At 40.4% G+C, this 27,409-nt stretch overlaps 1 protein-coding gene across 5 annotated transcripts in view; it reads left to right on the top strand.

Annotated features, from left to right (window-relative positions):
- The first annotated feature begins 770 nt into the window (after positions 1-770).
- Positions 771-27,409, top strand: part of CCDC186 (coiled-coil domain containing 186) — a 39,017-nt gene continuing 12,378 nt past the window's right edge. Inside the window, exons 1-11 of one of the 5 annotated variants that reach the window (XM_075108306.1) lie at positions 11,654-11,752; positions 12,687-12,816; positions 14,003-14,136; positions 16,668-17,361; positions 19,813-19,939; positions 22,341-22,469; positions 23,418-23,630; positions 25,069-25,188; positions 25,725-25,829; positions 26,169-26,267; positions 26,977-27,063. In XM_075108306.1, coding sequence (XP_074964407.1) covers positions 16,682-17,361; positions 19,813-19,939; positions 22,341-22,469; positions 23,418-23,630; positions 25,069-25,188; positions 25,725-25,829; positions 26,169-26,267; positions 26,977-27,063 — 1,560 coding nt within the window. In that variant the 5' untranslated portion in view covers positions 11,654-11,752; positions 12,687-12,816; positions 14,003-14,136; positions 16,668-16,681. Of the gene's footprint in view, positions 914-11,653; positions 11,753-12,686; positions 12,817-14,002; positions 14,137-16,667; positions 17,362-19,812; positions 19,940-22,340; positions 22,470-23,417; positions 23,631-25,068; positions 25,189-25,724; positions 25,830-26,168; positions 26,268-26,976; positions 27,064-27,409 lie in introns of those variants that run through there. The other 4 variants (XM_075108305.1, XM_075108307.1, XM_075108304.1 and 1 more) reach the window with 4 other exon arrangements.

The raw sequence follows: 27,409 nt of genomic DNA, 5'->3' as shown, positions 1-27,409 counted from the left end.
ATAATATTTATACAAATGCTCTAAACTACCTAATGTGTGAGATTCAGCACGTTCCGCTCACGTCTCGTTCCATTCCCCTCCATCTGCCTGCTGTCGGCAGGGAGTGCGGGAGCGCCGCGGCTGGGCGAGGGAGCGGGGCCGGCTGGTGCGGGCTGCGCCCGGGTACCTGCGGGGGTGGCCATGTCCCAGCCCCCCTGGGCCGCCGGCTCCAGCGCCTGACCGCTCCCACGGCCAACGCGCAGGGAACTAACTCAGAGGAAGCGTCCCCGTCCCGGCAGCTGAGCTGAGCGGCCGTTCACCCCGCGGCCCGCTCGGCACGGCAGCGCCGCAGGAGCCCGCCGGCGGCGTCCCGCAGAGGTGCGGTGCGGAGACCCAGCCCGGGGACCGCCTCCGCCGGCCGCCGCCCGTCCCCGCCCGCTGCGGGCAGGCCCCCGGCCCGGCCAGGCCCCCGGCCCGGCGCGCCGCCCGTCCCCGCCCGCTGCGGGCAGGCTCCCGGCCCGGCCAGGCCCCCGGCCCGGCGCGCCGCCCGTCCCCGCCCGCTGCGGGCAGGCCCCCGACCCGGCCAGGCCCCCGGCCCGGCGCGCCGCCCGTCCCCGCCCGCTGCGGGCAGGCTCCCGGCCCGGCCAGGCCCCCGGCCCGGCGCGCCGCCCGTCCCCGCCCGCTGCGGGCAGGCTCCCGGCCCGGCCAGGCCCCCGGCCCGGCGCGCCGCCCGTCCCCGCCCGCTGCGGGCAGGCTCCCGGCCTGGCCAGGCCCCCGCCCCGCCCCGCTCCGGCCCGGAGCGCCGCCTGCCGCCGCCATCTTTGTTGATGTGTCAGCTCGCCGGGACGGCGGCGGCTGGCGGGGTGTACCGCACCGCACCGCACCGCCGCCATGGGGGAGCTGCCGCCTTCCCTGCTGCGCCCGTAGCCAGCGGGTGAGGGGCCGCGCCGGGGGGCGGGTGCTGCCGGACCCCCTGAGGGGGCGGCGCGGGGGCGGCCGGGGCGAGCGGGACGGCACGGCACGGCTCTGCCCGGCGGGCGCGGGGAGGGGGCGGCGGTGCCGGTGAGCCCCTTCGGCCGCCTCCCGCGGCGCGGCGGAGCCGGCGGGCGAAGAACCGCGGCGGCCTGGCGGCGGCGGCGGAGGAGGGAGGGAGGCGTCCGCCGGGAGCCGCTGCGGGGGGACCCGCGCGTGCGGCGGGGGTGCCTGGCTGGCCGGTCCGTGGGTGAGGCTCGGGCCCCGCCGGAGGAGGGGCGTGGGGGCCGCGGGGCGAAGTCCCGCCTTGGCAGCGCCGCCTGAGTCAGGACCTCCGAGCGGGCAGCCCTAGCTCCTGTGCTCGCTCGTAGCCTCTTTGTTCCTTGGCAGCTTTCTCCGCGCTGTTAACGAGGTGGTTCTGGTTCGCTGGTCGCGTGTATGTTTCGCTATATGGTTAAATAATATAGATAATAAAACCCAGCAACCGTTACACCAGCATGAAGGTTATATTGTAGAGCCGGCCGCAGTGTTGCGGTAGAGTACGTGTCCTTGTTTTTGCAGATGGTATTTGCAAAAGCCGCTTGCCCTTCTGGGTTTGAAAGCAACTTCAGCCAGATTATTGTGGTGTAGGCTTGCGGATTTTCGTTCTTGTCCTGGAAAATAGCCTGCACAGGTCAGTCTGATACATGTATGCTTCCAGTGAGACACTGTGCAGACCGGGAGAGGATCTCTTGCGGAATTGAAATCTGTGTGTAAGATGAGAAATATGGTAGTCTGGCTTTAGCGTTGGTTTGCTTTAGCTTCTTCTAAAATTGCTTTTCAGAAGTTAAAATGTTGCAAGCAGAATACACTAAAAGACCACATGTGACCAGTGTCCCAGTATGTTCTGTTGTATAAGGAAATTGAAACAGCGTGAGGCACAGCTTCATTTTTATATTGACAAGGAAATGTAATCATTGGCTGCTATGAATGGTTATATTGCTATTGACTTTAGGAGTAGGTGGTTAAGCTCTAGAAGTGTGAGAAACTGAAAGTCTAAAGATGTTTCAAGAGACTGTCCATTTTAAACGTCATCCTTTTTATGGAAAAAGACAAGTAAACTTGTTCTGTATTGCCTTTGAGTCCATCTTTTCTTTTTCTGAAATTCTTCAGTCATCTGTTTTTTACTTGGCTTTAAAACAGTATTTTCTGTTGTTTTATAAGACTTGATTTGGGGTTGTTGACAGATATTTGTTCGTATTGTGAGGTTCACTCTTTCAAAGTGTTGAGCAAAGGACTGAAGAACTAAATGCAGAGAGTGGTTTCTTTGGTCCTAATGAGCAGGTATGTTGCTTATCACTACTTAAGGCTAATGTTGAATTTCCTGAAGCAGGCTTTTTAAAAAGAGCTATGGAAAAAAGCGTTTTTCTGGATTTAGTAGTATTATTAGGCAGGAGAAATGTTAAATGTTAAATCAGTAGTCTGCAACTTTTGTTAACGAGTGGGCTCTGGTAGACAATATCCTGTACTTCGTTCTAGGTTGGCTTGTTCTGAATTTATTCTCCTGTTGCCAAAAACAATGTTGGAAAGCCTTATGGATAATTCTCATCTTCAAGTCATAGACCAAGACCCTGCTGCTTCAAATTATTGAGGGGGGTGGTGGGAAAATCTCATCAGAAACAAATCAGCATCAGAAGAGAGGAGAAAATTGTGACCCTAATTTCAAGAAGTATATGGAATACTGATTTTTTTTTTTTTATGTAATAATATTGTATAAAGTACTGCCTCTTATATTAATTAGTAGAAGTCAGTCCTCTGTAGAGGTTAGAGTTGACTCATTCAGATCCTTAAAGGATTGAAAATTTTTGCTTGCTTGTTTCCAGGGATTCTGGAGAAACTCGGTAGGAAAATCAGGTTTGAGAACAGTAGAGCCTTACCATCCTCATGAATGGTGTTTTTCAGTATGCAGTGGTCACGCAGACAGTAGAGCCATGGTTGGAATTTTACAACCCTCTTGTGTGTTCTGGAAACAACATTTGGAAACAGCCATGACAGCAAACATGCCGGCATCTTCAGTGCCGAGTATGCTAAGATTTATGCTGTATCTTATGAATACCATGACACTACAATTTTGTAAGACAGTCTGCCAGCGCTCTAACTTTTATAGTGTGAATTAGAGTTATGACGTAGTAATAGGTGGAGAAGGCATGTCATAGAATGTATGCTTTGTCCAGGCTGTGAACTCTATCACAAATTTTATTTCTTTTCCTCCCTTGAAACATTCTTCTTTGCACAGGTGATGATGTCAGTGTCAGAACATGAACGCAAACAGGGTAGTGGTAGTGGTAGTGACTAAGTGGCTGGTACTAGCCTTGTTGTAAGCAGAGTTGAAGGCATGATGCTAAAATCCTGAAAGGTTACAGTAGTGCTGTTGCTGATACTGCGTTGGTTGCTGAGTGGTGTAGGTGAGACTAGTTTTCTTTTCTTTGATGAGTAAGAGTTGTTCTGTGCTGAAGGCACTCTACTAACAGAGGGTTACAAGTCTGTGTGTAAACCCATAAGCATCCAAGTCTTGTTTGACGTTCACAGTAAAAGGACACTGCTGCTAGTATATTGTTTTCCCCTGGGACAGGAGCTTCAACCTTGGGATTAGTATGACAAAAAATAACACACTTGAGGTGTACCCCATGACTTGTGTTGTGATAGGAAGAAATCCAGTCCCACTTGTTAAACCTTAACTAATTAACTTTACTTTGGAGTTGTGCTGTTACTTGTCTCCATATGTGGCGTTAATATGACCATAATATTAACCACTTACGTGAGATTGGTAGAAAACCTAGTGATGCCTTGAAGGAATTCATACAATATTGCTCAACTCTCTGACTTGTGACATCAGCAAAGATAAAGTTTGAGTAAACCTTGTCTTCTAAAGTACTTGACTCATGTTAGAAGAATTGATAGTAATGCTGAGCTTTGCACCTTGGCACTGTATGCAGTCTGTGTTCATATAAATTCAGATTAAAAAAAGGAAAATAATTGAGATTAAGTATTAAACTGATGAAAGCAAGGAAATCCTGAATCTACCCACTGTGTATACTCACCCTTCCATTCCCCTGCCTTCAGGCGTCTGCATCAGAGCAAGTCTGTGTGTGCGCTGAATCAGGGAGCTGTGTCAAGTTATGCCTGGGCTGGAGGACTCGGTGTCCCAGTACACAGCCAGCTTTGCCACTTGTGCTGTGGGTCACGGTTGTTCTGTCTGTATTGCAGCCCTCTATGGAGGGACCACGTTACATTACATCTTCCTTCTCAGCAGTACTGGGTGATATCCCAATAATCTTTTCTCTAAATTAGAGCAGTATCTTGTATTCGGTCTTGGGCAAAAGTGAATTAATATTGGGAGATCTAGCGTAGGTGGGATTTAATTGTTTTGTTTCTCATATGTGCAATCTGTAAATACAGGAAGGCCATCAGTGATGAGATCTCATGGCCACCTGCTGTCTGTTCTGTATGGAATACAGGCAGTGGTGATTGGCTTCATCTCAAGCTTGTTTTTTTTCTGACTTTTTTAGGTGTTGCGATGCTTTTCAGTCCAGTTAATCTCCTTTCATTATGTTTCATCACTTCTAAACTTGGGTGGCTTGCTGCTCTGATTACCTTTGCATGTGGAGATGTAACCAAAGGCATTTCAAACAGTCCTTCTGGCTTCATGTTTATACATCTCACAATAGATTATGTAAAATATCTGGCTTTGTGGGCCTTTCTGTCCCAGTCCTTTTCAATTTAGTTGAAAGCTTTGGTTTGTCCCTCTATACAGGCGGTATACAGTAGAGGTGCTTTTCATATCTTGTCATGTAGAACAGAACTTCTTTAGCTGAATCCTCATTTCTTTATAAACTTCAGTTGAAACAGAGTTATTTCTAGGATGACTTGAGTTTCCCTCTTTTGCAGTGTTACCTGGTGGTGTAATGCTTAGTTTGGGAAGGTCATTTGTGATGGAGTTCTTATGAGAGATGTCATACAAAATAAGGTAAGTTAGGTATTAATTGGAAATGACAGGAAATTTGTTTTGCTAGTAATTGTGATGAGCAGCAGGCAGTAGTTGAGGATATTTTGCTTTAGAAAAAGAAACAAAAATCCTCACCCAGCAGGTGAAGTAGGAAGACGTGTTTGGTCTGTTCGGATTAGTTTAGGTGAAAGTATTATTAGGATTATGCTACAGCTAACTGCTAACGCAAATTGTAAGATTTCTCTTCCATTTTATTTTTAGTCTTATTGTTGTGTAAAATCTTTAGCAAGAGTTCTGGTGTAATAACAGGTTGGCACTGACTTGGAAAAGCATTTTAGCTTGCGCAAATAATCATTATTGTTTAGTAAAGATGTGGAGAGTTCTTGAAGAGATGCTTCTTGGGTTTTACAATGAACCGCACAACTATTAGAAGAAAACAACGTTGTCATACCACCAAAGCAATTATTTCTTTAGGACTCTTGTTGGACTGTCATTGTACGTATGCACGTAAGCTATCCTACAGCTTCGTCTCTTAGGCGAGTGTAATAGGTTGGAAATTAAACCTGAATTGAAATGAAGTGGCCGTTCCTGTGATTCTAAGAGTTGTCTGGTTAATGGTTACACTAACATCTTTGTCTTAGGATAATCATTTAAAGATAATAGAAAGTGTTATTATTCTGTTGTGATTCTTCTAAGATTTTGTTTCTAATAGAATATTTTGTAGCATAATATTTAAAGGAGGGGAATAGTCCTTTGTAGAACAAACTATCCAGAAAAATAAATTGTCCTTCTAATCTTGTCTTCCTAATAAATGCTATGGCATTTGTGAAGCTTTTTTGCATGTAACTTCATTAAGTCTTACTTTCATTACTGATTCCTTCATTTTGTGGGGGACTTTGACAGAAAACTAAAAATCATTATCATTATCATTCTTTTCAGTATTCTTCAGCCAATAAATCCTTATTAACCCTCTGAAATAAAGTCCATCTCCAGTGTTACACTGGATTATATTGCATCTTACGTTAACAGCTGAATTTACAATTGAAGACTGGCTAAATCACTTGGACTTGGTCTTTTTGTTGCCCAGGAACCTGCAAGAGGGAAGTGGGTCAGTAACTGAACTATTCAAATGGTGCTGATGTGCAGTTTTTGCTTTTGCTGGGGTTTTCTGATGAACACGATGAGCTTCATCGAGAAAAGCCTTTTGACTGTTGAAACTTCAGCCATATGTCACTTCACTTCATAGCTGCATGAGTTGAAACATAAGGCAATATAAAAAAAAGTCTCTTTACCAGAGCCTTTGGTCTAGGCTGCAGTGATTAGGGAAAGAGCCAACACACTACTGAAGTATAAATGATAAATGTCATTTTGTTAAAGTTATGTATTTGTCTTTGCTTCATGAGTTTTAGTGGCTGCTTACATGGAGAGGTGTGTCCAAGTTGGTATTCTGCTTGAGCGTAATGAACCACTTGCAAAAATCAATCTGTGGATTGGAATTTAATTAGATGTGCTTAACATGAGTGAATAGGAGGCAGAGTTGTTTAAATGGTAGAGTACATATTGATTATCCATTTGCATGTACACTACGATGTCATATTACGCCTTTTTAAAATCATAGTCACCGTTGAATCACAATTTCCAAGGGATGAGCATGAACCTGCTATCTGACGATAGATTTAGGACATTGCCGATCTTTCTTTATACGAATTTTTGAAAATCGTGTCAGAAAAAAGGCACGTTTTGAAACATTGCTCAGTATTACTGAATCAGAAGTCAGTCCTCAGCTGCATGCAAAGTAAGTGTTAAATTCCATCCTAGCAAAAAGAGCTCAAGTTCCAGCTCATCTGAGTTGTGTATTTGCTAAAGAAGGGGATCTTCCAGTGCTCAGTGCTTTTCAGGTCAAGACACGGAACGGTGTAACGGCATGTAACGGAGGTTTCATTTGTAGTTGAGTCCATGAGAGCAGTGTATGCCAGTGCGTGTGGCTGGACGTGTTGCTGAGAGCTTTAATTGGTAGGTGGAGGGCTGGAGTAATGGGGCAGTGTATTACAATGTGACTTGAGGTGTAAGTGTGAATCTTCAAAATAGCTGTAAAATGCATGCAATTTCTTCTTGGAAATTCACATGACTATGTTTAAATTTACTACTGGGTGATCCAGAAAAAAACTCAAATGTTTTCTTCCGCAGCTAAAATTCCACGAAGATAATGCTTTTCATTTTTAAAAGGTCTATCTTCCAGACCCCCCAATTCTAGATTTCGTTGTTAGTTTGGATGTTTTTTTAGTAGACTTTGTATGTGTGTGTGTCTTGGTTTTTTAATTATTATTTTTATTATTGGATCAGGTTTGAAAGGTTGCACAACAATGTTGATAGTGTTTCTGCCTTCAGATATGACACGTATCCATGAACAAATCTCTCGATCTTTGGAGAGCTATGAAAAAGCTAGAATAATGAAAACAGGGGAAACAGTTTCTGCTGTGTGTTTAGACCAGCTACAGTTACAGGTGCTTCTTTGCTCACCTTGCTGTCCAGAGAATTGCAGGTGAACAAACAGGGCAGTCATCACAAAAGCATTACGTTTCTAACTGCTTTAACTGGGGTATAGAATTTTCTGTTCATCTAGCACCTGGGTTATACAAAGATAAAACCCACAACTTTCTAAATATGTAGGCAAGCTGTACGTCCTCTTTCCTAAATTCAGCTTTGCCAGAACTGGAATGATTAAGTGTCTGCATCTGATACCTCCAGTATCAAAATGAAACTATTCTTTCCTCACTTGCTTCTGCAATGTTGGGATCTGCTGGGGGGGTGGGGGGAATCTGTGTAAACCCAAATGAGCATTTGGTTGAATTGGAGAGGGAGGCCACAGAGGAGCAGAGATGTTTGTAAAATAAGCTGGAATCTGGTACAGAGAATAGTAATACAGCACCTGGGATAGACAGCTGGTTATTTGAGTTATGTAGCACTGCCCAATCTTCTGGCCTAGTGTGAGAAAAAAGTAGTAGTGATTTGCTTTCACTGGGCAGGTTGAGGGTGTTAAGAGTAAACCCTGTTTCTAGATATCTTCATAAGAAGCTGCCCAAAGGACATGCTTTATCCCTTCTCCCAGTAACTGACAAGGCAAGCTGCATGCTAAACCTGAATTGCATAGTAAAGGAGATAAATGAAGTTTAATTTACTTTAGCTTAGCATGAGTTCAGAAACCAGAACCAATATGGAAGGTTAGTGAGTATTACAGAGCATATAAAGAGACTACTGCTTAAGGGTGTTTGCTTAGATTTTTATGATGACTTTCCAGTGGAGCTTATCTTGAGAAGGTGCCATCTTTAAAAGCAAAATAAAGAGCAGCAGCAGCAATTCTGTGAGTTATAGATCCAGTGCAATTTGAGAAAGAACCAGGAAATAAGGATCTCAAATTACAGTATAAAGACAGTTGCTCTGAAGCAATTTCAAGGAGCTTGTTTTCTAGGTAGGTTTTTTCCTGTAAATGCATGGACTTTAAGGTATGCAGTGTTTCTGTAGCAAGTTTACAGCAGAGACTACAGTGCAACTATATGTGTGCTGATGTGGTATCCATGTAAGAGTAGTAGGGACTTCTGGGAACTTGGGCTACTCATGGTGTCACCACATTTTTCTGTCACTGAGCTGATTGCCTGGCCTGGTCATGGTACTTCGGACCCTGCTGACTGTTGGGGTCATCTGCCCATGAGCTGCCCACGGAGCGCTTCACCACTCCTTTCCTTGTCCCCCACCTACTCTCTGAAATGCATCATATCTGTATTGCAGCTTTGGTCATTTTGAGACTTTAGTCTGTTACTTAAAGGAAATTAGAGTACTCTGCAGTGGTAGATGTGAAGTGGAAGGGGAAAGAGGATGGCTTTGTAAATTTGCATTGTACTTCTATTTAAAAATGAGCTTGTTTCATATCCTGTGAAACCTGCCTGGATGCCTTTTACGTATCCAGAGTTGACGAGCATAGATGGTCTCAGATGATGATGTGAGAACTGTATTTTTACTACTTTGTGGATGTGTGTATACCTGGTTGGAGAGTAGATGATTCCCTCTTCATTAGTGACACTGCTATAAGGTCTCTTAGGAGCACAGCTATGAGAGGAAAACATCTGCCCAATGATGATGCAAAACCCTTTCTTGTTGAAAGAAACTGATGCCATTGACTACTGCTGGCCATTATATTGTGCAATGCATGGTTGAATATGCCTGGTGTCCAGTAAACTGCATTTACTCTATTAATGCCTTGTTATTACTCCCCTTTCAGAAGGTTTTGTGCCTCAGAGTTACTTATCTCAATGGTCTTTGCTTTCTTTCAAAATCTACCCTGGTTTGAACAAGTTCTTGTATATGTGCACACCCGTGAAGCAATAGCCCCTCCTTCCCTTTTTTGCCTCTTTCTCTACATTATGCTTAAGCTTTATAGCTTAAATATATTTTTTTCCTCTTATAGCAGTGATGTTTATTTCTTGGGACCTTGACTCTCAGTCTGTTTGCTTACAGAACCACCCCAGGCACACACTTAAGTCATTCTTTAATCTGTTTATTGTAAAAGAGCCCCATTGTGATAGTTACTAGGTGACAAGGCACTCACTTTATTTTTTTTCCCCTTGTTGTTAGTGATTTCGTCTAGGCAGCCACACCTCAGAAAATGCTTCCTATAGTTGACATTTAATATGTTTCTTTAGATGACATCTCATTAGTATTTTGAAGTTGGCTGAAACAAAGTCATTTCTTCCTCCTTGACTATTTACAGCATAAGTGTTGATAGCTGGGGTCAAGCTATCTATTTTATGAAATAAAATGCTGGCATTAATAGTGTGTCTGCTTAGGAGAGTCCTTTGTAGTCAGGAATTTAAAAGAATCATGTTTGTGCTCCATAAGAAGATTGAAAAGGCAGGCAGTTTGAAATGGCATAATATTGAATTAAAATGTACCAGATACTCAGTGCATGCCTGTAATAACAGAATAGCAGGCTACAGCTAGGAAAGGTTGTGTTCCAAATTAGATCTGTGCAGTGAGTAGGAAGCATACAGGGAATTGCTTTCATCATGAATTACCTTCTAGTGGCTGGGAATTAACAGTGCTGGCATAGGGCGGAACATTCTCAACTGGTATATTGGATAACCTGATGGACAGCCAAGGGATGAAGGTGTCAACAGCTTCCTTATAAAGTAAGAGTGTCTGTGCTTTTCAGCACAGGAAATGGGAGGATTGACTGTTAGAGAAACTGCTTTTCTCCATGCCAGCGAGTGAACTCTGAAGCGAGAATTTACTGTTAAAGTGTGTATGGAAAGGAACAACTTTGATTCTCCTTTTTTTCCCTCCTTCTGTCTTCCGTCTTCATTGCAGCATTTTCATTCACTTTATAGTGGATAATGGGCAGAAGGGGGGAAGAAAAGAAGAGAGAGGGAGGGAGGAAGGGCTTAAGTTTTGATGTTAAAATAACAGGTCTTAGCTGTCTGCTAATACAGAAGAATAGAGTTCTTAAATTTTCAAAGTGTTCTTCCAGTGAAGTTGAATGGAGGAGTTAGTGTGATGGTTCACAGTAGGTATTGTTTGAAATATTTTTGTATTTGTAATCTTGTTTCTAGAGTTGTACCTGTAGAAGCTATGCATTGCTGGCTTGTGTTCCGACGTCTGTGTTTGATGTCATGTCTTACAGTATACTCGGAACAGTGATGCTAAAACAAGAATAATTAAACTTACTTTGTTACTGCATGTGAAAATTAATTATTCTAATTTATCAGAATATGTAGTTGTATTAAAATCAGAATGTGAATTGAGGGAGCTCTTAAAATTAGTGGCCGGTATCTTCTAGCTGTTAATTGGCTTTTTATTTCTCCAGGTAGTTGCTATGGTTTTAGTCCAGGAACTAAACACTAATGTCTGATTGCATACTTTTATACAGTTATTTTATGTAGTTTAATAAATCTTGGATTAATAAATAGTCAAGTCAGTGTTCAAATATGGTATCAATGGCTCTTTCAGAAATTCTATTTTCATTTCACTGTAAAAATTAAACTATAAACAAGTACCTAATTACTGTAATTATCATAGCAATGATATAATACCATTATTAGAGTTTTTTATTCCAGAAATCCAACTAACATGATGTAGCATAGTACATATTCGGCTTGCAAGAGTGAGACCAAGTCTTACATAAGAAAAAGTTACTTGACTTGTCCACTTAGATTGATTTAATAGAAGTTAAGACCTTTGTCCTACATACAGGTGTTTTGCACAGCAGGTCTATTCTGTTAAAATAGTTAAGTATTAAACATTATTTTACTTAATTTTTAAGTAATTTTAAACCTTGAGATAGAAAATTGTGGACAATAGAATGTAAATCGAAATACTCAGATAAATTCGAGTAGCTTGTATGTTTTATTCATCTGCAGGTTTTACCTTTTTATGCGCAATGATTCTGCAAGATTTTCTATATGTTTGTAGCTTCCTATCTATGAATAGCCCCTGAGGCCAGGGCTGAACAAACACTTAGGATCACTGCTGCTGAAGGTAGCTAGAGGAAATATAGAGGAAATACTTCTTTTTTCTTTTTTTTTTTTTTTTTTGGTATGTTGCAGGAGCATGTATCAAGGTTTTGATATTTTCACTAGATAGTCAATACTAATGTTGTATCAGATACTTCACTGAAGAGCTTAAATGAATGATTGTCACGTTTGTTCTTATTTTTGTCATTTGATTAGCAGTTAATAGAGGATGTTTCTACTGTCTACCAAAGAAAGTGAATGAATGAGTCTTTGCGGTCCTTTGCATACCTGTGAGATATTTCTGCCTTAAAAGGTTGGTGTGCTGTGTGATCATTGTATGGCCAGGCTCTCCGCTCCCTGCTTTTGATTCCAGTCAGTTTTGCTATCAGCAATTTAGCAGATAAGCACATCTCTATTACAGTAGTATGAGAAATGCAACCCTTGCCAGGACTAGCCTTTAGTGTTGTGTGTCCTGTGGCTGCAGTTAACTACTTCTCCAAGTACTAATGTAGTATTTAAAATAGTCATAGTATGTGCTGAGGTGATTTAAACTTAATTTTTGCAAATACTATGAGATAATGAGGAAAAGTGTGCATGTTCCTTGCTGCTTTGAAGAACAGCTCTATGATGAGAAAAAGTGTCTGTTGAAAGGGGGGAAAAAAAAAGCAGCTAAGTTTTTTTTTTCTGAAGGGTGGAACTTGTCTGTATTCTGATGTATATGCAAAGCATGTTTTGTTTGCTTGTGCAAACTGGGCCGGTGGGTCCGTTTTTGCTGTGAAGGAAGCTTGGCTGAGCTGCGTTCATGCTCCTCATTCTCTGCTACTCACATCACCAGGTTTTGAATTGATGTGTTTCCACTGGCTTTGCTTTGTATTACTGCATTGTGGGGAAACAGAGCGCAGACGACAGGCTGTCTCCTTAGCGTTAGAATAAGGGCAGGAACACAGGGTAGGTGTTTTAAGAGCGTCAAAACAATTGTGAGCTGTAAAACAGCAGGGGGAGAGCTGGTCAAACCAGTTGCAGGAGTGCGGAGAGTCCTGTCACAGCAGCAGAAGTGTTACAAGGCAGTGACAGAAAGCTTTCCATATGCAACACTAGATGCGTGGCAGTTTCAGAGGATGGCTTGTTATTCAAGGTATGCAGGCAGGCAAGCTTGGGCTGGGCTAATCTCAAATGGTACTTTGAGAAGTTCCTACCCTGGGCGTTTTAAGTTGACTCGGTAGTGACTGCATTCTCCCGTGGCATAGGCAGCAAAAGGGACATACCCTGTGAGGGAGAGACAAACATCACGTGGAGGGGACTGCGCAACAAGACGCTTTAGCCATACTCTTCTGATGATGATCAGCCCCGAGGAAGGAGCAGAGCCAGTGGCTGAAGGTAGAAGCTTGGCAAAACAGTGCAAGGTTGGCCAGTGCTCACCTGGCGCTTCGCTGTCTCTCAAGATACTGTATGCTGACCTACCATGGTTTGCTTGTCTGATATGTTAACAAAATATCGTTACATAAAACAGTTGATCTGCTTGAGTCAGGATTTGCCTTTTATGATTGCTTTTGGCACTTTCTGAATACATCATAAAAGACACTAAGCTATTTTGTTTTCTTAATGCAGTATTTTCTAAGAGAATGATACCATAACTCTATTACTTCCCTGACTTGAGGAGAGTCACTGTAAGGATGGCTAGGATAATAGAAGATGGATATAAACCCTGGAAAGACATGGAGCTGCTATCAAATATGTCTGGTGTCCAAATACTATCTGGGACCTGCTGTAGTTGTATGTTTGATGTTAAACAGTCAAATACTAGCATGCTTCATTCCAACTAGCTACTGCTAGGTTGGCAGTGCTGATTGTTTTAAGCTACTTACACATAAAACCTTCTGCTTGCAAAGCAGGAGCCTTTTCTTTAGTTTTATAAGGCCAGAGCCTTATAAAGGAGGTATCTGCTGTATTCAGTGGGCTGAGGTAGGCACAACAAAGTTCGGGTATTCAAGAGACATTGGAATATCAAGATGAACTTGCACTGACAGTTGTTCCATATGATTTGTCTGAAGATTTCTGATGTGAAGATAAATTGTGATCCTATGAGGAATTGTTAAGTTTTATTTCTGTTTAAAAGTTAGTACTTAAAACATGAAATCTAGAACTATTCAGCGTCAGTAGGGGAAAAAAATCAGCTCAGATCATGAACAGATTCAGATAGATTTGGACAGAAAGAGCTAAAATCCAATGTATTGGAATCGGAAAGGCTGTGAACGTTCTTAATGTGGTAAATTACGTTCTGGTTACCACTGGAGATTAGAGTAGGTCTGCAGGGAGGGAGCACTGAATCATCATCATTTATTTTTCATTCTTTACCTGATTTGTATAGTCATTATTCAAATTGCCCATGCATTTGATACAAAACCTATGCTTTATTTATGATTGATATTAAGTGTATGATGCTATGGATATGGAGTTGGTGGCATTTTATTGCTCTGCAACTGAGTTATGCAAATAACTGTATTTCTGCATCCACATAGATTAATCTTTCTCTCTAATACTAATCCATGGTATTTATTTACAGAAGGAAGTAACAGAATAAGATGAAAACTTAGTATCCTGCCCAATGTACTGTCTTAACAGGGCTGTATTTTTCACCTGCTGCTTTCATATGAAGAGAAATACCATCTAGTTTGCTGTCTGGGCTGGAGATTTTAGGTATGGTAACCAAAATGAAAGTTTGCATATCTGATTTTACCATGTCTTTTCTTGTGGGAGTGGTGAACTGCAGCAGCTGGGCAGTGATGAGCAGCTTTGAGGCAGTAGTACATCAAACAACTGCACATTTTGGGGGCTTTATAACACTTCAGAATGTACTTCAGAAAAGGCTTAAAATGAGTCAGAAAAACCCCTCTGATCAATGCAGAGAAAGTGTCAGCAAGAACTTAGACTAGAGTAACTGCTATAGAAAAAAAAATTTTACCTCAGCTTTATACTTTATGCAGTGTCTTTCTGCAGTTGAGTGTGTGAATTATAAGCTACCTGTGACAAGAGGAAATACATACTAGAAGGTAAATTTCTCTTCCCTCTTAGCTGCATCATTTGCAAATTATGTTGTGGTTATTGACTGTGCTAAATGCACCAGTCTCAAAACATTGGGTTCTTTGAACAGCTTTTTAATTAAGTAGGGACTAGTGAGTTCTGCTATTATCAAACTGAATGTTTTTTCTTGCAGTTACGTTCATTCCCTTTGCTTGCAGATTGAGATTGTCAGTGGGGGCTGTTTCTTTTGTTTGTTTTATTCTAGAATAACAGTAGTACATTGTGAACTTTAATAGTAATTCTGCTAGTAAGCAGAAGTTATCAAAAAGTAGCTAAGTGCCAAAGGAGCAATTGTTTTGGCTGCACAAACCAAACGGATGGATTTGTTGGCTCCAGTGTTGACCAAAGCATAAATCCTTTCATGTAAAGGGGAATTGGAGGTTTTATTAGTATCAGAGATCTGTTTGTAAAATGGCAGAGATCTGTTTGTAAAATGGAGAGTCCTTGTAAAAGATTTACATTGTATATAAACTTTCACATTCACCATCTCTATTCTCATTTGTAGCTTTCCTTACCATTTGCTTGCTGGCTCCTATTCGTTTGTACTTGTCTAAGGGCTGTAGCATTGAGGCTTTTTGCTGTGAAACCAAAAAGGAAAAGTGGTTTGCTTGTTACTTAAAAATGTGTAATTGCCATTTAATGATCTGTCCAGTCATGACATGTTCCCTTTCATACTTTAAGCCTTGTGTTCAGTTTTGCTAATGCTTTCCTTTTGTGGATCAACTGGCAGTTGTAGCCCAATAGTTAGTTTCAGATACTAGTTGCAGGTTTTTCATTTGGTATTTCCCAGTAGAAACAGCTGGGCTGAGGCTGCTGTTTTTTTTCCTTATCTGAGTTTTTATACCTGATAGTGAAAGGTGATGTGGTAGCAATTAGTCACAGACCTAATGGAATTAATGTATCCCTGTGTTCTAACAAGTAAGCCTCCCGACTAAGTGTTGGTTAATACGGCAGGACTCTGGAGGAGTGGAGCGCAGCAGCACAAAGGGTTTTCTTTCAACCTGAGCGAAAGTGCAGGGCCTGGAGCATGTAGCTGAATGACTTGGACTGTGCGACTGTGTAAGAGAAAGCTAAACAAATGAGAAGGCAAGTAGGAAAACAAGCTTGGTGTTGCAAGATGGCAAGGTTACTGCTTCCTTTGAGATAATTGTTGGAATGGTAGAGTTGAATTTATAAATTAAATTAGCATTGTTATTAAACAGTCTAACTTATCCAGTATCAGGGGGTAGGGTTGCATCTAAAAGTTATGACTGCTGTAATGAATTTCTCTTAGTGGAAATGATACCATAGGGGCTTCTTGTGCTGGCTAAAAATGCCAGCAGTCTTTCCAGACACCTGACCGTCTGGGATTCCTGGAAAAGAAGATACGGGATACAGCATTATACCCAGGCTCTTCCATAAGTGTTCTGGCTGTTTGGATCTCAATATGGCGTCAGTCTAGAAGAACACTTTCTACACAGGTTTTCAACTCCTCAAATGTTTCCTCTGCAAGCTACTTTTTGAGAGAGCAAATCTGCTGCAGGCCATCTGTGCTCTTCCAGCAAGCGATTTTGGCTGCTCAAAAGCAGATGGGAAAAGAGAATCTCACCCCCATCCTCCCCCAAGCCCCTTCCTTCCTTCAGGTTTCTGGGTGCAGACACATTTTGCTGTATGGGTGATGAGGACATGACAGTAAGGAAGCTGTATATTCTGGCTGGATGAGACAGTCACCCTATGTTGTAAAAATGAGTAGGTCAAGGCATATTACTGCTTTCAGATAGGATATAGGAAAATGAAAGGCTCTAGATTTTTTTTTTAATGTCTGAGTGTTTTTCAGAGGTGCTGACTTGGACTTTTTGTGGATTTAAGTAATAGAATTATTAATTCTAAAAATATCTTTTTTTTTTTTTTTTAATTGTCTTGGCATTTATGTCCCACTAATTCCTGTTTGCTATCCTTGTTTTCTCAGCTTCTTGTAGAAAAACTTGTACTGAAGCATTTACTTAAAAGTTAGGCTTGAAAATCAACAAACTGCATAACACTTATGGATCTAAATATTTTTTGCCCTTTGAATTTTACTTTCCAATAACCTTTCTTTCCCCTCTCTCAATCTCTTTTAATTTTGATTTTGGATATAACATGTTGTGTAATGTGAATTCTGCTTCTAGATTTCCAAAGGAAAATGATGGAGGGATATTTACCAGAAATGCAAAACACACTGGAACCAGTCAATCTGTCAGACGATGCCTCTTCCAGGTCCCCAGATAATGAGAAGTCTGATAAAACATCTGGAATGAAGGACTGCTCAAGCATCAGTTATAGTGGAGATGATGCTGATGTCTTGCAAAGGGAATGGAGGTTGTTGCCCTCGGACCAGGATTCAACAGTTACTGACACAAGCAGCAGTGGGGCCTTGGCAGAAAGGCAGGAGCAGCAGTGTGGAGGGAAGGACTGCTGTGCCAATACCTGCTCAGAAAGAAAGGTAGAAGGCTCCATAAAAAGAGAATATATATCTAGTGAAGAATTTGAACGACAAGATCCAAAACCTAATCAGACAGAACAATCATTAATGGAAATATTACAGGAGCTAAGGGAGGAGTCTGACTTTGTGAAAAAAACTAGCGATAAAATCTATTCAGAAAGCCCTTATGACACAGACTGCACAAAGAAGCTTATTTCCACAATACATCAGACTTCTTCACAGGAGGATTTGCTAAAGGAAATAGAGTCTGAACTCTTATCTACAGATTTTTCAAAGGAACGAAAATTCCCAAATGGTGTGCGGAAGGGTGAACATGCGTTGGCCGTGTTTGAAAAATGTGCGCAAGATAAGTACCTGGAGCAAGAACAAACTATTAAAAAGTAAGTATTTGAGTATGCTCATCACAAATGGAGGTGTGTACTGAACAGTTTTGCTTGTATGTTGTGTGCAGCTGCATACAACATTTTGGTATGAAACAAGTAATCTCTTGTGAGTTGCTGTAAGGACAGTTAATGAGCTTTTTAAATTATGTTCTTTAAGTGAGGAATGATTTTTGCTTGTGGTATATATTTATAAATAAAAATGTGTGCTTAGATCTCTGAATTCTTGGGGAATTTGGCAGGAACTGAATAGCCAACTGTTCAGTTGAATAGCCTGCCAATGTCTAGAATTAAGTACTGTAAAAATAATGGTGATATAAAAATAGTCCAGGATTCATTCAGTCCATATATGTCTTTGGGGAAATGAACCTTTGTAATTACTAACTCCCACTATGAGTGTTTCATTTATGAGTTTGAAATTGCTTATTTCTTTTTCAAGTAGTATTCAGTCTCCTGTCACAATTCCACAAAGCTGCTAATCAGTCACGGTATCATCTTTGAGTTGGACGTGTCATATGTAAACTACTGGCTTGACACATTTTATAGGAGGGCTTTTGAAATGCATGGCTTACAAACTTCGCTGGAATAAATGGGGCTTAATAGTTCTACCAGGCAGTACACTCCATGAAGAATGGTATATTCATGAAAAACCAGTTCTTTGCTTGATTTCTTGATTCCCCACTTGGTGTTTCATATTCTGTTACCACTTCAGAAATGTTTTTTGCTAACAAAATGTACCCACAAACTTCAAATGAACTGGAAATGTGTGCCCTACTCTTCATAAGAGGCACTTTGACACCATGGTGTGGGAGGACATCAAAGGGAGGGAAACCAGGCAGAGGGAGAAGAGATGTTCAAAAAGCAGAGCAGGGGAAGTATCCTCTTGCACCTTGCCAGCTGACCTCGGACAGAAATCATAAATGTGAGGAAAGTCAGTTGATGATGGGGATCTTGGGAGTGAATAGTTAGACATTGAGTAATTACAGAGGAGGAGGAGGAGTGGGAATCTGAAGCAGTGGCTGTGTAAGGGGTTGTAATTCGAGGAGATCTTAAGTGAGCAAGCTATTTGGGTTTTACTTGTTGATGGTAAACTTATAGGCAGGCCGATGTTTTCAGCCATGGACCAGTTACTTTCTTAGAGACAAATGTTTATATAAATACATGTACATATTATGTATACACACAGAAAGTTTTTTCTATAAACATGTCTTCAGTCTCTTTTTTGTCAGCTGCTATTCCAGCTGTGCCCCTATGACTCTTGGGGACTGATCTCAAAAGTGTAAAACTGCTGTAGAACATTTAATGTCTGGTCCAAAGGGCATTCTGGGTTGGGTTGATTCTGTCCCTTAGTTTATGATCAGTAGAGTTTCTCGTAACACTGCTCTGGAAGTATCCCGGTTGGTATCCTGTGATCAGATCTAAGAAATATCTGTGAGCAGCAATTGTGTGAATTTAAGAGTTTGTAATCCTGAAATATTCATTAATAGATTAAAAAAACAGTTCACAAGTGCTAAACTCTCTTTCACCAATGGTTTTGAATTCCTTGTAATTTAGAAGCCTAATTGGTTTAGAGTGGGTTTTTGGGTTTTTTGTTTGTGTTTTTGGTTTTTTTTTCCCCCACCCCAAAGAAGGGGAGCTAAACATGAAAGTATATATGTAAAGGGTTATTTAAATATCTTGTTCAGGTAAGAGCATGCCTCCTACAAATTAATGCAATTAGTGGCCTAAAATATCCACCAAATAACTGTATCTTTAAACATTTAAATACATTTGAGATTCTGCTTATTCAGCAGTTCTAACAATGTAACTCATGAGTTTTATGTATGACTGTCTTCTATTCAGTGCTAGGATGTCAAAGCAAATACATGTCAGCTTCAACTCAGGCTTCAAACAGCTGAGCTGCAAAGGAACAAACTTGCTAAAAATCTGAACTTTATAAGAAGCATGAGCATGGACGCTGTCGTAGTTACATACCTACTTAGGACTTGGAAAGTCAGGGGTTCATTTCTTACCAGGTTGTGAACTTCAAGGGCTACTCTGAGCAATCCATGAAATGAGTATAGTACCTGTGTTTTCAGATGTTTGACTGGTGGAGCTATGTGACTGGAAGTTACTTGTCTTAAAAGAACCTTAAAATTGTTAACATTTACAGTTCCATAGGTGTGCAGAGGTAGCAAATATCTTGCTTCACTGTGGGCAATAACAACCCCAAAATGCTGGAAACAATCCATTTTCTCACAAGGAAGGTGCTGGTTTGGTGTTAAGTTTCACATGTACAACATACTTCTGTTTAGTCTTGTAAGGCTTTTGTGGATTTCATTAGTGTTTCTGGCTGTAACTCCCATTAAAATTTTTAGATCAAAGAGGAAAACCCATTTATCTCAAAACTAAAAACAAAAACTCCAGTACTGAAGTATCTTGCACTTAATTTCATTTTTCTTTGCTTTCCAGATTGGTTAAAGAAAATAAAAAGCATCAGGAACTGATTCTGGAAATCTGCTCAGAAAAGGACAACTTAAAAGATGAATTGAAAAAACGAACAGAAACTGAAAAGCAGCACCTCAACATTATTAAACAGGTACAGATAACAAACAGAAGTGCTGGTCAGTATCTCACCTATATACAACGTCATTATTGACACTGTCTAACAAGATGTCCTCGGTGGCATAGAGGACAAAGAACAAATGCCCATGCCTATTATCCTAAGCTTTTAAAGAGGATAAATCTGCTCTTCCATTCCAAGAAATATTATTCATTGGCTTAGAAGTGTTTAGTGCCTTTGGATAAACTGACTTTCTAGATTCAGATCCCTTAAGTGTTCTGTACCTGGAAGTCTCTCTTAAAGTCAAGAGAGATCCCGTTCTGTGGGTAGGTTGTGTGTACCTTGGCTTCCTGCTGGACACAGCGTATGCTGAAGGCCTGTTAACTTGTTATTTTTTGTAAAAAGGTCTCAGTCGTTTACCTTGGTAGAATGATTTATTTCTGTGTGTAGACATAAAGGAGATCTTACTGAGTTTTTTCAAGCCCAATTTCTTCTTAATTTTTCATCTCTGTCTTCTGGTGTTAACTAATGCATCTGCTAATAGAAGTGGATGGGTGTGTAGTTAGTTGTAAACATTAACAATATGTAGAACATGTACAAAAAGCATATTAACTCTGGTCTTGCACATTATTTTGGTATTGTTGGTTACTACGTACAGGCATTCCCCAATGAATTGTTAGAAGCATGACAGACCAAAGAGGAACATAAAGCATACGTTGGTGTTGGCTGGTTTTAGTGCGGGAAGAAAAGGTATCACATCAGGCGTCACTGTGTGTCTGTTACAAAGCATTCTGCTAGTGTTCCTACAGTTGGTTGGCCAAGCTTTAGAAACCGATAAATGCTTAGAAATCTGGCAACAGCTAGCATTTAAATTACTAATTTCTGTTTGTCAAAGTACTGGTGATACTACCCTAGTTGTCAGATTCCTCTGTTAATGTCTGCATCACAGAGAAATCTGTTCTCAAAGCAGTGTGTCAGGCTTGTGGTGTTCCAGAGGAATGTATTGTTGTAGGTAGAAACTTTGTCTTTGGTTAATTTCAAAGAGTCTTTGAAAATCCATGATGTTACTGAAAATGGAATTGAAAAGTCTTGTTTTTAAGCTACAAATTGGAATTGCATATGCCTGAATAAATCAGTATGAGTGGCTTACCCATCCTCTCTTGTCTGTATTTCCATGATAGCACTGTATGATTTCATGAAACTGTATTATGCAGTGATTGCTTTATCCTGTTCTGAAAAAAAAAATAATTAGGGAGTTTCTTTTGCTTTCTGGTCAGATAAGAAGAATCTGTGATATTAAATGCTTGCAGGTGATTTCAGAAAATACTGGTTTGGATTGTAATACTGTTGGATACTGTTGGATAACACTTGGAGTTGCAAGATACATTGCAGTGAAACACTTGAGTTTTAATTTGTAATATGAGTGTTTTAATGTTACAATTTCTAGATGAGTGGTTTTTTGTTAGCTTTCAAGTCAGCACAAGCTTGACTGCGCTCACAACTGCAAGAAAACTATACATGCATGCTTGTATGTGTAAAACTTATTTTGTACGGACAGTGATTCAGTTGCAAAGCTGAAGAGGTTGTAATCAATTCATTGTGTGGTAACAGAAGCATTTAAGATTGTTCCTGCTTTTTATGTACTGGTTTGGAACTGCACAAAAATGTAAGACAGTGACCCTGAGATCTTGTACTTTTTTACACCACCACACCCCCCCGGTGAATTGGCTTTTCCCTGGAACAAGAGGATAGTCATTAGTCATTAAGGTACCATTTGAACAGCCTTTGGGCAGCATTACAGCTTATGTAGCCACGACTTGCTCTTGCACTAGTGCTGCTGCTTCTTCTGCTGAGCTTGCATGACTGTGCAGTGAATGCACTCTGGGAAGTGTTCCAGTTGAAAATCGGTAATTATTCTTCAGCTGGATCAGGTCTCTGACTTGGTTCACTAGGCGGCTAAAAAAAGTGCCAGCACAATGACTAAGCGCCTCTTTATTTGCTGACTTATTTTTTCAGTGAATTAATTCCCAGTCCAGTTCAGTATGGAGCAGTCATGCATCTGTTGGCACAGTGGGGAGGATATGGCACAGGGATAGCAACAAAAGGGTGGAAGGTGAAACAACTTCAGAGAGCCGCCAGCTCTGCTCTGGCATCTCAGCATTTGCTGTCAATCTAATTTTTTGGGTAGTAAATTACTATGCCTTGGGTTTTGCTTGATTTGATGCATCTTCAGTCTCGCTGAAGATGAGAATTGACATCTTTCATGCTGGTACTGTAATGCAAAGCTAGATGTTGATATGGATAGTTGCAGCTTGACAAGTGTAAAATACAGGTTGAAAATATCTGTTGAAGCATCTAATTTTGTGTGAAATGTTCCTGCCTATACAAAACATGAACCAAGTTTTCCATATAATTATATCATAATGTTGTCTTTCAGCTGGAAGCAAGAATGGAAGAGCTTAATAAAGAAGTAAAAGCTAGTAAAGACAAACTTCTAACTCAAGATGCAGCAGCCAAAAATGCTATTCAGCAGTTGCATAAAGAGATGGCCTTTCGAATGGAACAGGTAATACAGAAAACCTTTAATTATTGAACATCTTGTGAACAAACTTGGTTCTTGTACAAAACATGCAGCCTAGGTTGTTGGATCACTAGGTAAGGCAAGATTTTCCTAAACTGGAACTACTAGTGTGTGGTTCTATATGCAGCTCTGGTAACTGACATCAGTTTTTAAATAACTGTTAACACTGTAGAGTGCCTGATGACTTTTTAATGTGTATGTTTGTATGTATGGAATTCAGGCCTCAAGGAAATGTCATTTTCCTTGCCTGTAAGCTGGTCTTGGTTCAAAAGAAAGTAAAAGCTGGCAGTGGCCTTTTTTCAGACAGGCTATCATAAAATTAATATTTTTCTCAACTCCAGCACAAAGCTCTTGGTTTGGTTTTTTTTCAAGTATTACTGAGAGCTGAGATGGTGGTTTTTTCCCTTCTTAACATCATATTTTGCCAGGTATTTTCTCTGTTGTATGAATTCCAAAGCTCAGTGTCTGATTCTTTCTTTTTTTTTTTTTTTTTTTTTATGAGAAGCAGAATTTGTTAGTGCTGGGGCGGTGGTGGGAAATCTGTAAAAATAAGCTACTGGGTAATGATTGTGCGGTTGGCATGCGGACAAGGGAAGACAGAGGACTGTTACTGGGTATTTGCAAAATTACTTTTTTACTAAAACTTACTGCGTACACTTCTTTCCTTCTGAAACAACAGATTATATTCCAAATTGCTAATGTATTGAGATGTTCAGCTGTGAAGCTGCACCAGCTTAGATGTATATTTACTGTTAGAAGTATGAGTAATTCTAGTGATTAAGTGGGATCTAATGTTGGTCTTTGCAAAACTGGAGCTTTTGAGTCCTACTTTGTTATGCTACTACACTGTAATACTGAAAATATGCAGTAGTGTCTTGTAAAAGCTAATTATGAACTACAAGACCGATTCACTCTATGTTAATATTTTTCAAGGCAACCAAGAGATGTGAAGAAGCACGCCATGAAAAAGAAACAATGGTGATGAAATACGTCCGAGGGGAGAAGGAGTCGCTTGATCTCAGAAAGGAAAAGGAGATACTTGAGAGAAGAGTGAGAGATGCAAACAAAGAAATTGAAAAACATACTAATAAAATCAAACAACTTTCTCAGGAAAAAGGAAGATTGCACCAGCTCTATGAAACTAAGGTGCTCTAAGTATTGCTGTATGACTTGAGTGAATGATGAGAAGTACTACCAGAACAACCCAATTGCTTGTTTGCTTCTGTACTTGGTGAAAGAAACGTGTTTTCAATTTGGTTTTGCTGTGTAGCTGTGAAAACCCCTTTCCTCCAACAGGCAGGGAAGAAGTCACTGAGTGCTCATTATCTTCTATTTGAAGTTCCTTTTAATATTTCCCTGAATATTAGTTTGTGAAACATTAGGGGGGTTTTTTGACAAAATTGAAAAGACTGCTTGTTGGAGATGCCTGTATTTTGAGGGTATTCTTAGCTCGTTTGGATTCTTTTTAAAAGGCTGTAATGGCATTAAATTATTGCAGCCTTTTTTTTTTTTGCTATTTTTTCTATGTTTTCACTCTGTATATTTTTTTTTTTTTTTGTATTGCTAAAACTTGGTAACAAAGCAATAGGATTTTTCAGGCCTAATTCCAAAAATTTGCCATTTTTTAGAAGCCAGTACAAAATACCCACCAGCCTCTTAAAATTATCCAGATCTCTTTCTATTGCGCTTCACAATTCTATTTCACGTGAAAGATCCGAAAATTGATAAATTTAATGGGATTCAAACTTTGGGTCTCTTTTGAGCAATTGTATACTCTGCACAAAATGATCAGAAAAATACATCTTGCTAAAAGTCCTAAAAATTATGCTTCTGAAACAAAAAATCACCTCGGTGTTCTCTTTCACGTGAACAGGAAGCGGGAGCTTGACTTCAGGTTTCCCAAACAAAACTTAACACGTATCTCTCTTCCTAACTACTGGGGTTTACAGTAGAGCCTTACAGGAATTGTACTGCCCTCGTACAGTACTGCTTTAAACTTTTTTGGTAAGACAAACCTATTGCTGCAGAAACACAGTTTGGACACGCGGCTTAGTGCAGTGTTTTGTGGATAGTGGTACAGGTTACGCCAGCGATGTGCTTCTGTTAACGCCCTTTCTTGGCACTGATTACAGGCCAGTGATTTGACTCGCATACCTTTTGCTCTGAGTAATCGTGCATTTGTATAGTTGGTAATACCATTCCACTGGTGTCCCAGTTTTTGTCTGTAGTGTTGTATCATATATGACCTTACCACTTTGAACCTCTATTTCCTCATCCTTTTGCAAAACAGAACAAAGAGGACTGTGCAGCTTACCTAGGAGACAGTTATTTTAAAGCAGGACTCTAGATTGTGCTTTGCCTTTTAACAGTTATGTAACCTCAACATATATTAGGAGCAATGCAGCCTTACCTTGCTGTTCAAACCAGAACACTGATGGGTGTTTTTGCTGGATTATGGGCTAAAGCATTACTGAGAGCTCTCAAGTCTCCGCATGCTTTTGCATTTGACTCTTGAGCAGGAGTCTTGTTGTAGAAGCACTGGATGATTTAAAACTATAAAATAAAATCTGTGAAATCTTCTTAGGATGGTGAAGCCACTCGACTCAACAGAGAAATAGAAAAATTGAAAGAGGAAATAAATTCTCATGTTATAAAAGTAAAATGGGCTCAGAACAAATTGAAAACAGAAATGGATTCACACAAGGTTAGTGAAATGGTACTGAATATCATGACATGAAAATACAGTCAGAGGAATGTAGTTGCTATACAGCTTACTTTTTATATAGTACTAAAATCTGTTTCTAAAGTGTTTTTTTAAATTTGAATACCTGCAGCAAAAGTCAGAGTAGCTCTCTTAAAGACAGCGATATAGAAATGGAAATGTTGGGAGGGTGTATGAGGGGGATTCTGTTTAATCTGGTGATCAACTTCTAATTTGGGGTTTTTTTGGTTTTTTTTTTTAACTGTTGTCTTAGTTTGGTTTATGTGATAGAGTTAAATCTATCATCTGAAAATGCACATGGCACATAACCAAGAGGTCCTTTTGTTGTGCTTTCAGTATTGGAACAAACAAAATTGCATAAAGTAATAGATGAATGGAAGCAAGAGGAAAAATAATGCTGTACGGGGTGGGGTTCGTTTTTGTTCATTCTTTCCAGGAAACTTTTATTATGAGGAACACTTCTGTCAGATTAAGTTAGATGAATAGGTTTAACCCATTGTTTATTCCTGTTTTTGTAGGAAACCAAAGAACGCCTCAAAGATGCAACGACAAAATTAACTGAAGCAAAAGAAGAAGCAGACCAGATAAGGAGAAACTGCCAAGAAATGATAAAAACCTATCAAGTAGGCACATTTTCTCAGGAGGTGGAATTAGTATTTAGCATCTGAGTCTTTTTCCTCCTTTTCTCTCTTAAGCTGTAGCAGGAAAGAATTATCTTGTGCTAGCTACAAAGCAGAGATGACTAGTTGCTGATTTCTTTACTTGGAAAGTTGTTAAATAAAAGGGAAAATGTTTGTCTTGATTGGCATGCAGTCTGGGGTCTGTCTTGGCATGTTCAGAATTATTAGATATGTACCTACAGAAAAGAGATGCAGTGATGTGAGAAGCTGTCCGTATGCTCATAAAACCAGAAAGGGGAGTATAAAACTCAAACTGTACTTAAATATCTTCAATCCTTTTAGGAGTCAGAAGAAATTAAATCAAATGAATTGGATGCAAAGCTCCGAGTAACTAAAGGAGAACTAGAGAAACAAATTCAGGAGAAGTCTGATCACCTGGAGGTAAATATGCGGTGTGTAGAAGCAACATATTGGCAACTTAGTAGTTAAGAATGCCTTGAGTTTTTAATTTTGGCAATCTTATTTTAAGCTGCTTACACTTTTTGCCAAACATTTTTCTTTTTGGCCTAATACTACAGCCCAGGTGTCTGCGTCCAGCGTGATTTTGGAGGATGTTTTTAGCTATTACCTTGGATGTAATTTTTAAAATCAAAGTTATGGGAAAAGGTTGATGTAATGACAATGAAGTAATTGCTCTTTCATTTATAAACATGAATGTTGCTGTAATTTAGAGCAACCAGTATTTTGTCAAGGTATATGGCAGTGAGAGACAGGCAACAGACTCTGTTCTGTGTAGAGATTTGCTAGCCCAAAAGCTAAGTTCTCTAATGATTTAATACCTTCTTCCAGCTCATATGTGGATATGCCGTCTTCGGTTTGTCTAGAACTTTCCGCAGGGGATGTTGTGGCTTAGATTTGTCCACCCAAAACCAGAGTGGGTAATCTCACTTTTGTTCTCAGTTCTTCTGAGAATAAAGACGCTGTTAGGCTTTGCTTTGCTTTGTGAATAGAACAAACCTTTACGGCACCAGTTGTGCCGTAAGCCCACTAAGCTGTTGTGGTGGCCTGCATTGGCCTAGGTTTTTTTGACATCCCAGGAGATGTCACCGTCCATTTAGATTTCTCAAGGAGCTTCTCACTCTTTAAAAAGGTGCATCATGCAAAAATAAAAGAACTGGAAGACCTGAAGAGAACATTTAAAGAAGGCATGGATGAGCTTCGAACACTGAGAACAAAGGTAAGTGTGCTGTGTTCCATTGCAGTGGGGCTGAAGGCATAGCGTTGTGTTTTGGAACAAGGCTATGTTAAATCTGTTAATTGTATTTTTACTTCTTTTGGAATAAACAGTGTGATTAGAGATTGGCTGGCATGAGTCTAGATGGGGTATATAATGTGACTCTGGGTAGCCTTTCTTAGGGAGTATCAAGTGATTCATAGTACAACAATGGGTTTTTTTCCTGGTATGCACCTCATTTGACTGAAAAGTTGTGAGAAACATTTTAGTAAATATCTTGTAAATTTAGTAACTTTGGAAAATAAAAAATACTTGTAACTTTTGCTACTTGTGAGGCTAGTTTTGTAGA

The sequence above is a fragment of the Phalacrocorax aristotelis genome, chromosome 12, assembly GCF_949628215.1.
Source record: "Phalacrocorax aristotelis chromosome 12, bGulAri2.1, whole genome shotgun sequence".
Lineage (NCBI taxonomy): Eukaryota > Metazoa > Chordata > Aves > Suliformes > Phalacrocoracidae > Phalacrocorax > Phalacrocorax aristotelis.
This window is presented reverse-complemented; position numbering and strand designations above follow the sequence as displayed.